The 14,683-nt window shown below is 38.5% G+C and overlaps 1 protein-coding gene across 5 annotated transcripts in view; it reads right to left on the minus strand.

Annotated features, from left to right (window-relative positions):
- Window positions 1-14,683, minus strand: part of RAPGEF2 (Rap guanine nucleotide exchange factor 2) — a 181,444-nt gene that overhangs the window by 120,737 nt on the left and 46,024 nt on the right. For 4 of the 5 annotated variants that reach the window (XM_082759345.1, XM_082759344.1, XM_082759342.1 and 1 more), the window contains exons 2-3: window positions 4,915-4,985; window positions 7-63 (exon numbers count right to left, since the gene is read on the minus strand). In XM_082759345.1, coding sequence (XP_082615471.1) covers window positions 7-63; window positions 4,915-4,985 — 128 coding nt within the window. Of the gene's footprint in view, window positions 1-6; window positions 64-4,914; window positions 4,986-14,683 lie in introns of those variants that run through there. The other variant, XM_082759346.1, reaches the window with a different exon arrangement.

A 14,683-nucleotide genomic window follows, 5' to 3' on the forward strand; every position in this document is an offset into this window, starting at 1 on the left:
ACTTACTAGTACAGGACTTCATTTGCTTCATGCCTTTCATATCTAACAGTTTCACACATCAGTCTGAAAGAGAAAGAAGTCATTTTTAATTATGATTTGTATCAGTGTCACAAAAGACTTCACTTTCTGAAGTTAGTCAGCATTTTCACATTTGCCTCCAGCCCTTACAGAAATTAACCATCAATTTAAACCTTAGCTAATTTCTTAATTTAAGACCATAAATCGTTAAGTCTAAGCATTAGAGCTATTAGTTTATCCAAAATCAGATTTGATTTAGGACATTACATGTAATTGCTCCCATAAAAAAATTATAAAGTGGGTAAAATGATACTGATCTCATTTTATAAAATTATCTGATAAGAGTATGTTGCTTTATGAAGAAACAATGCAACCTTTAAAAAAAAACAGACCATCACATTGCATTAGCTCACATTCAAGCTCAATAGATAATACAAGAAGTTATGCTGCATGGTAAATCAATGTAAAAAATCATGGTAAATCAATTCTAACAATCTTTTCGTTAGAATTCAGCAACTTAACTTAAAAAATTACCAACAGATTTTAATGCTAAAATCCCAGAGGGCTCAAAGAGGAGAGAATTTCCTGTAGGAAAATCCTCTGTCTAGAGAGGAGGATTAAAACACTTACGCCACATTTGTCAGGCAAATAGTGAATGCATAACATAAAGCAACTATAACAGACCTTTCCACATACTAGGAAACACAACATTAACTTGGTGGGAAGGAAAAAACACATTTCTGTCTATTGTCTTAAGGAAATGGGCGCAGTAATTTACTGAGGGTGGGAAAGAAACAAAACCCACTGCCTCCCTTAGACATCCCAGGGCACTGAAGCAGACCACAAACACATGGGCTGTTTGACAGAATCATCCAGAGATTTGCCTAAGAGGCTCATATGAACATTCAAATAAGAAACTATATTTAAATTTAGGAAAGAAATTCTCATCCCTTGCAGGATTTGTCATCAGTGTGGCAATGATCGGCTATCCATGGAAGTATCATAAAAGCATACAAAAGTGCCTGAGCAAGAATACTCAAGGAAGTTGATATGAGGTCGAGAAGAGCTGATTTGGGTTTGGTGTGCTATTTAAAAGGCTTCTTGTTGTTTACGCTAACTTCCTAATTTATTGATTTCAATAGCCAGTAGACTGCTAAAAGTTTCCCTTGCCCTCCTCTCTTTCAGAATTTTACTTACGTCTGCACACTAAAAACCAATGCTTTTTCTGTCCATAAGTGACAGGCTTGTAGTGGTAATTGATAATTTATCAATTTTTCATAAAGAATTTAGATCTTAATTCCATTTTCTCAAGAATCAAGCTTAATCACCTTCACCCACACACACACAGTATTTTGGATTTAGTCATTGGACCATCTCCGAGAACTCCTCTTATAAGCAATTTCTGTGTTGTATATAATTAAGTCTTGTGTATTATATACAACTTTCTGCTAATGAAAAATCTGTCGTCCTTGCACAGCAAGAAGCTTTTTGAACCACAGAGCTTCCTCTTTTTCAGACACTGTTTCCCACCATAGAATCAAATCTTGCCAAAACTATACAGAAACCAAAAAGCTACTGTCTGCTTCCAGTGCCTGGGTCCTTGCCTTCTCTCACCAGTCCTCTGCTTTGAGAGGTTCGTTACGAGTGGATGTGAGGTTATTGGTGACAACATACCAGAAGAAAATGAAAAGTCATTGTTAGCTATCAAATTTTAAAATGAAAATACTGCTTATAAAACATGCTGGATAGTCTGTACCCTACTGGTCTGAAAAGATTCTGGGCACCAGGCCATCCAAGAGTAGAAGTTATAGGAAACAGAATCACTTTAACAAGCAAGTTTTGTTCCCATATGAATTTGAAGCAGAGGAAGTACATTCTTGATAAAGTCACAAAAGTTCACCACTGGCTCTGAGTTTTATAGCATTTTGGTACCATTATTATGATGGTAATAGCGGAGAAAATGCCTTGCACAGAAGGTAGACAAGCATTTCAATTCTTGTGTTAAACTGGAACAGTTAGAGATTGCTGTTACTGTAAGTTACAGTAAAAAATAGACTATTTCTTCAAGTATTTTGAAAACTGATTTAGTTCCGGTCAGTACTGCTGTTGAATTTTCACTCAGATGTGATCTCTGTCCACCTCCTAAACACACGTAATAAATTCAAGATGAGCTCATCAGAAAACCACAAGGTAAATTATTCACTACTGAAGGCTGTATTTACTACAATAGTTTTAATGCATCTCAGAAGTCTTTGAGGCATCCCACAGCCACAAGAAATGCTGTTTCTTAAAGGATGCTATAAAAGCTTTTTGTCCCACATCTGCAGGGAATCCAGCCTTTTCCATGTATGGCACTGCAAACAGAAGCTCTCTTCTAGGAACGTACTGTGCTGGGAGAGCTAGCCCAAGTTCCACACATTCCTCAGCAAGAACCTCATTCTGAACAGGAAGCCAAAAAGTACAAATCAACATACCATGTAACCATATGTGCATGCTTTGATCTTTGTAAACAAGTTAACATCAGTTCAACTCCAGCTATGTATATCTTGATATTCTGAAACTCTTGCATATAATAGCAAAACAGAAAATACTTTGGAAGGAGGGCATGATTAAATTCAAAGGAGAAGTAATTACACAGACTACTTTGAAGTCAACATTCCTATTGCAGAATGTGTCGTGAGCACATTGGGACAAAGTCCACCTTTTATTTTCTCACAATTACAGGACATTGGCTTGGGAATGAAGACTCCAACAGAATGACGAAGCAAGAAACCAGAAATTAGAACTTTTAAGAGCATTAATCAAGCCAAATTTGCTTCAGCATCTTCAGATGCGGTAAATGTTGGCAAGCCCCAGGATGCAAAATAATAGTAGTTCAATCTCTTTCCTTGTAGAGCATACAGGAGATGTGCAGACCTCCTTTTTGTATCTGCCAGAAACATACTGATGTCCAAATACTCTTAGAAGACTCAGCTGGTAGTAAGATATTTGTGTGAAGACAACTGAAACAATGACTTAAAATCAAATAAACGCGAGTCTTTAAAAAATAATATAAAGTACATCTGGAATTTTTTTTTTATTTAAATTACTTTATTAAAGTGCTTTATGGGGAAAAGAAATCTGATGATGACATTTATTAGTTTGTTGTTTTTGTTTGTATGTTTTGTTTATTTTACTAAGTATCATTTGCATGTGTAGCACATAATTTTTCTCAAATTTCTGCACAAAAGGAAGCACAAACTGAAACAGAACCCAAATAATAGACTGCTTCCATGATTATTGCATTACTTAAGTGATTTAGACTATGTGCAGACTTTCCTTCAGGACCAGAAGTTGTACATTGTACATAAAGCATTTACTTTAGGTCTCAGCCTGAAAAGAAAACACACCCACCCATAACAGAAAGCAGGAGGGGCATACAGGGATACATACATGCACCCATACAAGAAGAAAGTGTTAGGACAATAAAGTAATAAATGGATGCAGTGATAGCCAGCTTTTGAATTCAAGGTATGGTACACAAGTGCAATGTATAGTTACCAAGCCTCCTATTTCTTTACTTTGTTAATGCATTAACATATACTCTTTTAGTGCCTTAAATATTTCAAAAATAATGAAATAAAAGTGACTGTTTCAAAAAAAAAAAAAAAAAAAAAAAAAAAAAAAAAGTTGTTTCACTTATGGCAGATAAATTCAAACCTCTTTTCCTGACAGCTGAATTCCTGACAGTTCCTGGAAGAAATTTTATGGCCAAAGCAATATCCTTATATACCCTTATACTTGTTTTAACTGAATTTTTGTTTTCTAAACGTCATGTCTGCCATCATGAACATGTTGATGCAACAATGAAGTATCTAACTTAGAATTCAACAGGCCTTTGAGTGCCACTGAGGATTAAGCTTATGTTTTTTAAATCAATAACGATGAGGATTTACTGTGAATTATGCATCGTCTGGATAGGAAATTGATAAAAAGTGTAAAAAAAAAAAAAAAAAAAAACACTCCTATGGCAATAGAAAAATTCAGCTTCAAATTTTGGTATCAAAGTCAAACCCAAAGTAAATTGTGCTTGTCCTCTGCCCAGCAGGGAGAAGACTATCCTCTTTACTTTTCCATACATCTCCTCAAACAATCTTCCAGACTACCATATATTTATCTTTGATTTGCTTCTCTATAGGAAACCTTCCAGTATGAAGTCCTATTAAGAAACAAGAAGGATAACCACAGTAGCAGGTCTGTCAAAGACACCATCTAAAGTATAGTGAGAGTCTCCAATACAAAATCCTTAGCTGTCCAGACACTCAAGGTGTCACAAGATCTGGAGACTGAGGTACATAGTGGATTTCAGTAGGCCTTTTTCAATGGAGAGATGAAAACAAGAGGCAGCAAGACACTATGCACTCACCTAGCTATCAGAAGCAATTGAAAATTATTTCTACGTAGTCCTCCCAAAGGCATTCAGGGCTGGTTCATACCCATGATAGAAGAAGCTTCAGTGAGAAGAGTTTAAAGCATTGACAAAACTATTTTCAGCTGAAAGTGTTCTGAAGTAGAAACATTACCACTTTCTTTATTGTATTCAACTTTGATTATACCTACTACCACGCAAGTTCAAAACTTCTGTAAAAAGTCTGTAATAAAAATTATGCACTCCTTCATATAAATCATTGAATTCCATTTCAATAAAATGAAAGGATAATAAAAATTCTGGCAGCCAACTTCTTGCTTTTTGATGGGAGCATCAAATGCAAGTGACAAACACCTATTAAAATATTATTTCCATGCTTTCTATGAAATACAGCTTAAATAGAAGATTGTGTAAGAAATGTTTATTTCTACACAATTGTGTAAACCTTTTTTCTACACATAAGCAGTAGCTCTTATAAAGCATCATACCTTAGCTGATGTTCTCTCAGATTAGACAAGGCTTCCATTCCATGTAAATAGGAATACACAATCTCCAAATCCTGCAGACATATGGAAAACATTATTAGGATTTTCAATTTGGTACAAGCTGTTAAAATTCTGCTTTTATAAAGCATTTAAAGCTTTCCTGCTATGGGCAGCAGAAATATTGGAAATAACACATTTACAGGCGATCAAATGCAATCTGCATGAATACCTTTGATTCTACTTCGGAAACTAACACAGGGAAGGATGGTGCTAATGACCACATCACAAAATTCAAACACAGAAAACCTTTTGGCTTTTGCCATCATTGCTCATGTTCAGTAAACAAGCCTGGTCCAGAATTCCAGTGAGCTACGGTGCAACTACCCTGCTTCCCAATGCCAGTGTACCCAAAAACTTCCGTTTATTCCATAAAGCAAGCTCACAAGAAAATAGTCTTTTTAAGTTCAAGGGAAAAGAAAAAAGTGCATAAATAGTCTGCAAAATAACCCAGTGTAAACGTTTAAAAAATTGTACCTTCGTCAAATGGAAGCAAAACCACAAGCTTAAGGGAGAAAAAAAGATGACATGAACAGACAATTATTGGCATGAAATAAATAATAATAAATACTAATTACATGACAAATTTTCATTCAGTTTTACATTTACTGTGAAACTCTGATACCCAGCCAAAAAAACAAAAAACATTAATACAGAGATGAAAACATCACCCAAGTCTAAAACTTCCCACAGTGCAACTGTGGAAGAATTAACATCAATCTAGGGGGTTTGCTGATGTTAGATCACTACTACACTTAAGAAAGCTTGATTTCAGCCCACAACATCTATGATGATTTAACTTTGGCTCATGGATTTAATACTGTTTCACCATCCATTTTTTAAACTGCTTCATTGAAAAACAAAGCAGTAGCTCACAACAACTAGCTGAGGCTGACAGAAAGCTGAGAATAAACTAACGCCCTTATAACTCACTATAAGAATATGTTATCAAGTAATGCAGAATCTCAAAACTATTTTGTGAAATATTTTGTCCCTGGGAAAACTTTATTTAAATTTGAATGTGAGTACAGAGATACTTCAGTATACTTCAGACACAGTGAAAGAATGCCATGTGAGATGCTCAGGAGGAGACTTGAGTGCTGAATTCCCCCAGGAGAAGTTAATGTTAATTAAGAAAAATAAAAATAAGATCTAGTTTAGTATATTATTGTGTAAGTGTTACTGTACTTGTTTAAACCACTCTACATATAAGAAAAGACACCAGGAGCTGCAGCCAGTGGTTGAGACCAAATAAATGTCTTTCATTCAATACCTAAAAGAATGATTTTTGCCTCACACTGAAAATAAAAGGAAAAAACTCAGTTCACAAAAGCAGAAGAAATGCACAAGTGAAAACTTTGATTTCACTTCTGTTATGGTCCTTCTGTTCCCTGGAGGCTTTGGTCCTCCTGCAAGGAGCAGAGGACAAAGTGAAGGACAAAGACAATTATGCATGATCTGGAATGGAGGGACCTTGTACATGAGGCTTTGAGGAGGAAAACAAACAAACAAACAACAACAAAAAAAAAAACAGCTACTTGCAGGTTTGTTCTACGCCTTCCCTCACACCCCCATTTTATACTAATAAAAACATATAAAAGCCTGCTGCTGCCTTGCAGGGACCCCCAGGAGCCACAAGCCTGTCTGTCCTAGTGGCACTGCAGTGCCTCAGCTGCCCAAGCCACCAGCTGCCCCAGGGAACTGGGAATGGATCACTGGGAATCAGACTTCCACGTAACCCATCACTACTAGCAAGAGCCTGGTCAGAAGGTGCTGCTGTAAGTTGTTTACCACAAGTCTGTGCAACAACAGGCAGGCACTGAAAAGGAGAATAACCCTTTGCCCTCAAGGCTGGCACTGAGGTTTCTCCAGGGTGGCGTGGGTTTTACATGCAGCGAAGGATTCACTAACAGATGAACCAATGAAGATGCCTGGTTACATGGACCCACAGCTGTAAAAGCATAAGTGCATGGTAAAAGGGATCCACAGACCTTTTGTTCTCCTGTCAAAACCAACAGGCATTTCAGCATTGCAGGTGATGTGCACCAGCACTGGCTCAGACAACAGCTCCTGACAAGAGCTGCAGCCCATTCTTCAGGCAGAGCTTTTCCACAGGGTGTCTAACAGGAAACAGCTCCCTCTAGCACCGAAAGCTTAGCGCTGAAATTTAAGCAACAAATTCAAGTCTCAACCCTGTCATTAAATTCTGCATAACTGTGCAAGATTTAAAAAAAAAAAAAAAAAAAAAAGCCATCCAAAAGCACTGAATATATTTTCATATACAGTCAGTAGGCACTGCACACTCCCATTCTGCAGCATTAAAAAGTAGGAAAGCAATTTGAAAAAAATAAACCAAAGATTAATAAATTATCCCCATTAGTCACCTCAGTTTTCAATTTATCTCTGGAAAAGCTATGCTTTGTTTACTTAGCAAACATTTTTATCGAACATGGATGTTTTAGTGTTGTTTGAACGTCTTGATTAAAAATGAGTTAATGGAATGCAAGAGTCCTTCAGAAATATTTGCACCACGTCTTTTAAAATCCTAAGTAAATTCAGAATGTTTGAAACAGTGGCAAAATAAAAGCCAACTTTCCTCTACCCCCAAAAAAATTCCACACGTACATACAAGCTTCGGCTACAAAATTTTTCAATTTTGGTATTATAGACAATTGCCAGAAAGCTAAAAGTTCAAAATTCTCAGGAAAAGAACTTTGTCTTTCATGGACGCAATCTGTCTTTATATTTAAGCAGAATAGTTGAGAAAATCCTTAAAAGATGCAATTAAATTCAGCAACATTGGGACTTAAACATCTTTTGAGATAAGTAGTTTTCAGGACCACAGCATGTTAACAGTAATCCCCAGAATGTATAAAAGCATACAAATGGCAGCAGCAATCTGATGTTTTTTGTTTTTACAATAGATGTACTTAAATTACCACAAGGTGGCAGACTGAGCCATCGAAAGCTCAGAGAAAGTAGTTCTTTACACAGTTTCTCTTATTTAAAAAAGGAATCCAATACTTTATAACTGCTTGTAAGTCAGAAGGAGCAAAGCTCACCATAACCAATATAACTGGTTAAATGCTCTGCCACAGCAAGGAAGATTTATACAAAAAGTACTGAGAAACCACCAGCTTTCTGCTTTCTGACTTTATCCATTGAAAAAAGATGATTGCAATGACAACATAAAGACTTGGCTGATCTTGCTGCAAGAATTGAGATCTACATAAAGATCTTGGCAACAGTTTGAAAAAATATGTCAATGGAATCTCCAAGAGCAAAAAAAGTTAATGCAATGTTCAAATTAGCACAGTTTTAAAAGCATTTTTTTCTTCTTTAAATGAAGAAGCAGGCTAGAAGACTGAAATCTAATATACACAAGCTTGTAGTACAGCCAAAGTCAAATGTTTAGTTGCTGTATGTGGAGCAGTCTGAAATTTAATTCGCTGTTATTTCTTACTATGTTTCAGTGGTGTCAGCTGGCTCAGTTTAAAGTTCCGACTATGCTTCAAAACAACACAGGGAGACTTGAGCTTTAACACTGCTCAGCTTCAATTAGGTCTGTAGAAAAACAGCCTGAAACCTTACCTGTGTTCTCATTTCTCATAAAAATCTGCCTTTTTTTTTTTTTTTTTATGTACAGATGTTGCATTTGTTTCAAACATGCTGGTAGTGTCAGTTACACAAGCCAAAACCAGAAAGTTGGCCCCAGATTCACAGCAGCTTAAGAAACATTCACTTCACTGAAATGATAGATACACCTCGGAATTCACTACTTTTGACTGAAAAATTTAAGCCTCCCTAGAAGTTTTGTACTTCTTCCATCCTGCTTTGTAGTAAGATGTGGAAATGCCAGCCTAACTCAACCCATCCATCATCCTTGCCACAGTTGAAAAACAAAATGCTTGTCTGAGAAATTCGTTCCTCTGATAGCGAGAAATTCACTCATTTCTGTGCAGGCATGGCAAGAAAGCGCAGAGAAGCTTTCATCCTACCTTTACAGTAGCTTGTTTCATTTTGAATCAAAGGGTAAGAAAAAAAAAAATACAAGCTAATTCCCTAATTTACTTCCTTGGAAGGGAAAAAGAGCTTCTCAAAGCACCTGATATTCACCTCCAGCTCCGAACAACCTGCCTGCTGACTATACAACAGTTTGAGAGACCAGCCCTTGTCAGAATACACAATAACCCAGCTTAGACTGAGGTACCTAAGAGCAAACCCCCAGGGAGGACAAAAGCTGTGAGCAGAGGCCATGGCACAGGCAGTCCCAGCCTGCTCACACCTCTCAGGCCAAGCACGGCGTCAACACCGCCTGGTTGCACTGCTGGGAAAATGGTGGCTCCCTGCCTGCCGTCCCCAGCAGGCTCAGCACTGGCACCGCTCGAGACATCACCACGAGGACCACGATGTCAAGCTCAGGGAGATGAAGGCAGAGAGAATGTGGGACCTCAAAGCCTTCTGCTGGTTTACGTGCATTACGAAACTGCTAGCAGGGAAGGGGCATGTGTAGTTTTAATGTGGCTGCCTGAATGGTAATTTTTTGCTTCAAGTAGAACCTTCCTTTCCAAGTATTTTAATGCTTTTTTACCCCATCAAATCATATACTAACAAGCACAGTTTTTCTTCCCAGTGAGGAATAGTGAGTCACAATCAAAACCAACATTGCTGAAGTCTTGTTTTGTCTCTTTCCTTGCAGCTGTAGGATCCTGTCCTTTTCCCTTTTTTTATTGCATCCAGCACCTGAAATCATTTGACCCTCAGCAATTCAGGTACCTATACCAAGCATTTATTTCTCTAGCATTCATTTAGCACCTGCCTGTACTGCTCCCTAAGGCCAAAGCAGTGCCAGCATTGCCAAAAGAAACAGGCCAGACTACTGCAGCAACTCATCTGGCTTAAACAGAAAAGTCCGTGTCCACAGCAGACATCTGCTCCTGAGCAGTTTTGTGTACACAAGGCAGTCCGCACGAACGTGCCAGGCTCTCACAAAGAGCAACTCCGGAGGACATACACGGCCCTGCCTTCAGAGACCACAGCCTCTGAAGGAAAGCCAGGGCAGACAGGACAGCAGCAACTTCAGCTATCCCAGACAAACCCAAAGGCAAGACAAAACCAAAGGCAGGGCAAAACCTTACTCTGAGAGTGAGCTCACACCTTACAAATATTAAACTGTCAAAGTCAGGAGCAAAGCCAGGTACAGACTGAACAGACTTACAGCATGACACAAAAATCCAGTCCTGCTGATACCAAAATCCCTGCTGTACACAAATGAAGATGAAGTACTCTACCTTCAGCTTCCCGGCAGCAGAAAAAATAAACTTTCTCACAGTTGCTGTGCAGGAGCATGCCCAGGTATGCATGGACTTATCAGTGAGCCATACCAGCAGTAATTTGCTGAGGAGATTAAAATGAAGGATTTGTCATGTAGGACAGAGTTTTGACATTGTTTCCCTCACATCAGGACCTTCATATTCAGGTCTGGGGTGCTGACACACGGGAAGCCAGCCAGAATACAAACTAATACACTGAAATTTAAGATAAATTATTCTTTTCAACTTCACGGCAAGCTACAGCAGCATTTTTCTGCTAGTTATTCCTACTACTGCACAGCATGCTACATAGAGATCTGTGGCATTCAAAAATAGAGGCACAGTAATAGAAAAAAAATTACCAATTCAATACAGAATTAAGTGACTGAATTGGCAGCTACATAGATACTATTTTGAACTGGGGGGGGGGGGGCGGGAGTAACCAATCAACTAATAAGTTGTCTGAACATAAAATAAAATTTCTAATTCTTAATATACTCAGTTTCCAAGTGTCATCTAGGATAACAAGAACACCAACCAGCCCAACACAGCCCTCCCCTTCCAAAGGAGCAGCACCACCACCTCCCAGCCAAGCTGCTCATCAGGAAATTCAAAATTCCTGACACAGATGCACAGGGAGTCAGCTCAGCAGAGCTGCTCCACCAAGCACCATCACCCCACGGTGCCATCATAGTTTCTCCCTTTTCTTCTGTCTGACACAGGAAAAACATAGAAAGTGGAGGGGTGGGAAGCAAGAACAAGCGGCACTGGAGACAGGTGGAGTGCAAAGCCACATACAGAGGGTAGGAAGACACCTGCTGGTTAGCAAAGCAGCTTTGCTGTCCCTAGTTTGTCACCCATCTGCCTATTTATTCTGCCTCTTCCTGAACTGCCTGCTCCAGGCGCTGGACAAACAAACAAAACAAACAAACAAACAAACCTTACCTCATCCATACTCATACTTGGGTGACTGAGTTTGAAAGGCAACTTTTGAATTTAAAGGTCCGCTAGAGCCACCATTTGCTAAATAAGTTAATTTAAAACCTGTGGCCAGAGCTCTGAAAAAATTTACCATCCTCAACCTGCAGGAATTTGTCTCAACTAGCACATACTGTATTTCAGGAAACCGATGACAAAACATTACTCCACAGTAATCAGGCATGACTAAGCTTGGGAATCAGCCTCTACCAGAAAGGCAGCAACCCAGCACAAGCCTTCACTTCCTCTGCTTCAACCAGGCAGTGGGAAAGAACTCTAGAAACTGTATTGATCCTGTTTAGACTTGTTGACACACAAAAAAATTGTTATTATTAGTTCCACTAAAGGCAGGCACATTTGTTCTGGGTTAAGAAAAGAATTTTCAAACCCAATTGGAAACAGAAGGAGCAGGCAAATTCAATCTGCAATTGAAGCACCCACACGTGAAGCTCATCAGGAACAACTCCAAAACCTCCTAAAGAAAAAGGAAAATTCTTATTTTCCCGGTCTGTCTTGACTGGGAATTGTTCCAATACAGAACAAAAACATGCTTCTCAAAAATCTTTAGCTGCATTACTGCCTCTAAAATTCAGAGGCTGGAGAAACACAATAGGATCATGTTAAAATAGATGTGGAGAAACAAGATGTATCAATGGGACACTTCAGTCAGCCTTCCTGTCTTTCAAATATGTTGTATTTAAACAAGCTCCCCTGAAAATAAAATCTCATTTATCTTTATTTTTGCACTATACTTTTTTTTTTTCTTAATGCAAACTGGATTAAAAACCTCTACTTCCATGTAATGCCTCACAGATTCACATATGATATAAACAGTTCCTGGTTTTCAATCTTGCCAGCAGAACCAGCTCAAATATATAAGACTGAACTAGAAGGTTCAATGACCCACCCCACAAGAACAGACTTTTAACACCAGCTCAAAATTAATACAATCGATTTAACATATCCTGCTGGTCATCAAGCTTTTAGCTGAATAAAGTAAAGAAATTAAGACAGTCATGATTATAACCATCCTATACGATGGGGTTAAACGTAGAAAGGGTAGACGGGAAATTAAAGCCTGCCATCTCATAGAAGTCAGTGCACAAACTAATAAGCATAGGAAATTACAGGGTAGTGCTGTGCATTTCTGTCCTGCTTTCCAGACTCATAGAAGTCAGACAATTAAATGCTTAACACAAAAGCTAAGTTCTGTAGTCCAAAATTCAGTCTTTGGTCGCATGTCCAAATGCAAACAAAACGGTTTCACCACAAAAGCTCTCTCCTACTCACTGCACAGTCCATAATTATGAAAGGCACTTAAAGTTATTCACCATTTCAAATATATATAATTGCCTTTCTGCGCCTTTTCAATATTTATAGCCAACAGTTGGAAGCTGCTCTATCCGTTTTCACATTCATCGCAAAAACATTCACGTTTTTTGTTGTAGTTACACCAGTTCCTAGGGATGGGTATTTTTGTTTTGTTTGCTGTTGCTTTTTTAATCATGATAAGGAGGGCCTCAAACTGTTTTGAGACAATGTTATTTGTCCCATGTTTTCCATTAGTTATATGCAATAAGATTCAATAACCTACTAGAGGAAATTCAATCTTGTAACAAATATAAGCTACTACATACAGTGGAACTTGTTTTTAAACAATGACTTGTAGCAGAAACGTGTTTTCTATAAATGTATCTACATAGATAGGACTATAAGACAGGCAACTTTGGGACAACAGATTTTATATTAAAAAAAAAAAAAAAAAAAAAAAGGGGGAAAATAAACTGAATGTACAAGAATACTAGAGTAAACCACCAGAAAGTAGCTCCTAGGTGGTTCCTGGTTGTGACAGAAACTTCTGAAGGATCTCAGCCTGGAGAATGAGATCACTAAGAGTAGCTAGGGTGGTGGCCAGGAAAAGGAGACCGAAGCATATCTAGTAGGATTGCCCACTTAAAACAGGGTTAGCTTAAAACAGTTAGCTGTGCTTAAAGGATTCCCCAGGAGCTGTCAGGGAAAGATTAAGATATATCAATGTATTTATTGTTTTTTAAAGGGTACTTCATTTAATCTACAGGTTTCAAAGCAGCCAGAGATGATACCTATGATACCAGTTTACCCACAAGCACTAGAGTCCAGACAACCTATAACCAAAGCAAACAAATCACCACAAAGGAAACACATCGCTCCAGACTTGGTCTTTATGAGATCCTGATACAATTTTTCTTGCAGTGGGCAAGAACAACCCATTTTCTGAGAAACTGAATTTCTGTAAAGCTTAGGTCACAGTACTTCAGCATCAGGTCTATACAGTTGTCTTTCTTCATATGCATCTCTACAACTGTTTGAAAGATAAACATCACAACTTGTATTTTCTTGTATACTGGTACTCACAGTGCATCCCATTTGTTGGAAGGGACAACCATTCCAAGCCACAAGCAAATAAACTTCAGTGACCTTACAGCGCAGTCATTTGCCAGCTGATCTGTGATAACCATTTGTGTGAACATTTTATATGTATCGTTGCAAACAACCTTTGTAAATTTATTAAGAGCCTAAGAAGGCAACACTGTTCAGCTGACGAACGGATAACCTGGTAAGCCATCTCAGCACAATCACTTGCTATCATCTGTCTGCATCTGAAGCCACAATTGTCTCAACTGCTTGTTCTGCCTAATTTCTCTAGAATAGTAGCATTTTACCCTTGTTTTTTAAACCAAAACTTTTGCATAGCTTAATTGTGCTGTAGCCGCTCAGAATTCTGGCTGTGAATCACAGCCTTTTTTTTTTTCCAGCACTGTCCTGAGTGCTGAAAGCCAGCAAACTCCACCCTTAACTTTTTGTATTTTTTCCTTGCCAAGCAAAAAACAAAAACAAAACCAGCCCAGAGACACAAACCTCACATACTCCTTGAGAAAAACAGTTCCCAAAAACAATTAATTGCCAACCCAGTCAGCAGCACACCAACTCCAACATCACCCAGTGCGTAACAGCATCCCTGCTTTGTAGAATCAGGTTTTCTAGAGATCCCCCGGGGAGGCCCTGGTAACCCCAAAAGCCTCTCCTGGGGTTATTTGTTGCAGACTGACATCAGCATCCTCAGGGGCTGAGCTGGTGAGCTCGCTGGCTGATACCATGACAACTCACATGCAGAAACAAAAGAAACCAATGCACGTTGGAAGCAGCACGCTGCCAGAACTTACAACAGAAATATCTCGGCAGTACTATAATCAACAGAAAATAGTGAGTTTACATCGCTGGCCTACAAGCATTTTATATTGCTGGCTTACAACCAACCAAAGCAAAAACACACAACAAAACAAAAATAAAGTTCTCCTTTACAACGGCTGAGGCAATCGTCGGTACTCGCAGAAGTAAAACTGCACAGCTCCTTTGTGGCTTGGACAGTTTGGGTTTTACTTGAG

This window comes from Aythya marila (assembly GCF_965140915.1).
Source record: "Aythya marila genome assembly, chromosome: 4".
In the NCBI taxonomy this organism is placed as follows: Eukaryota; Metazoa; Chordata; class Aves; order Anseriformes; family Anatidae; genus Aythya; species Aythya marila.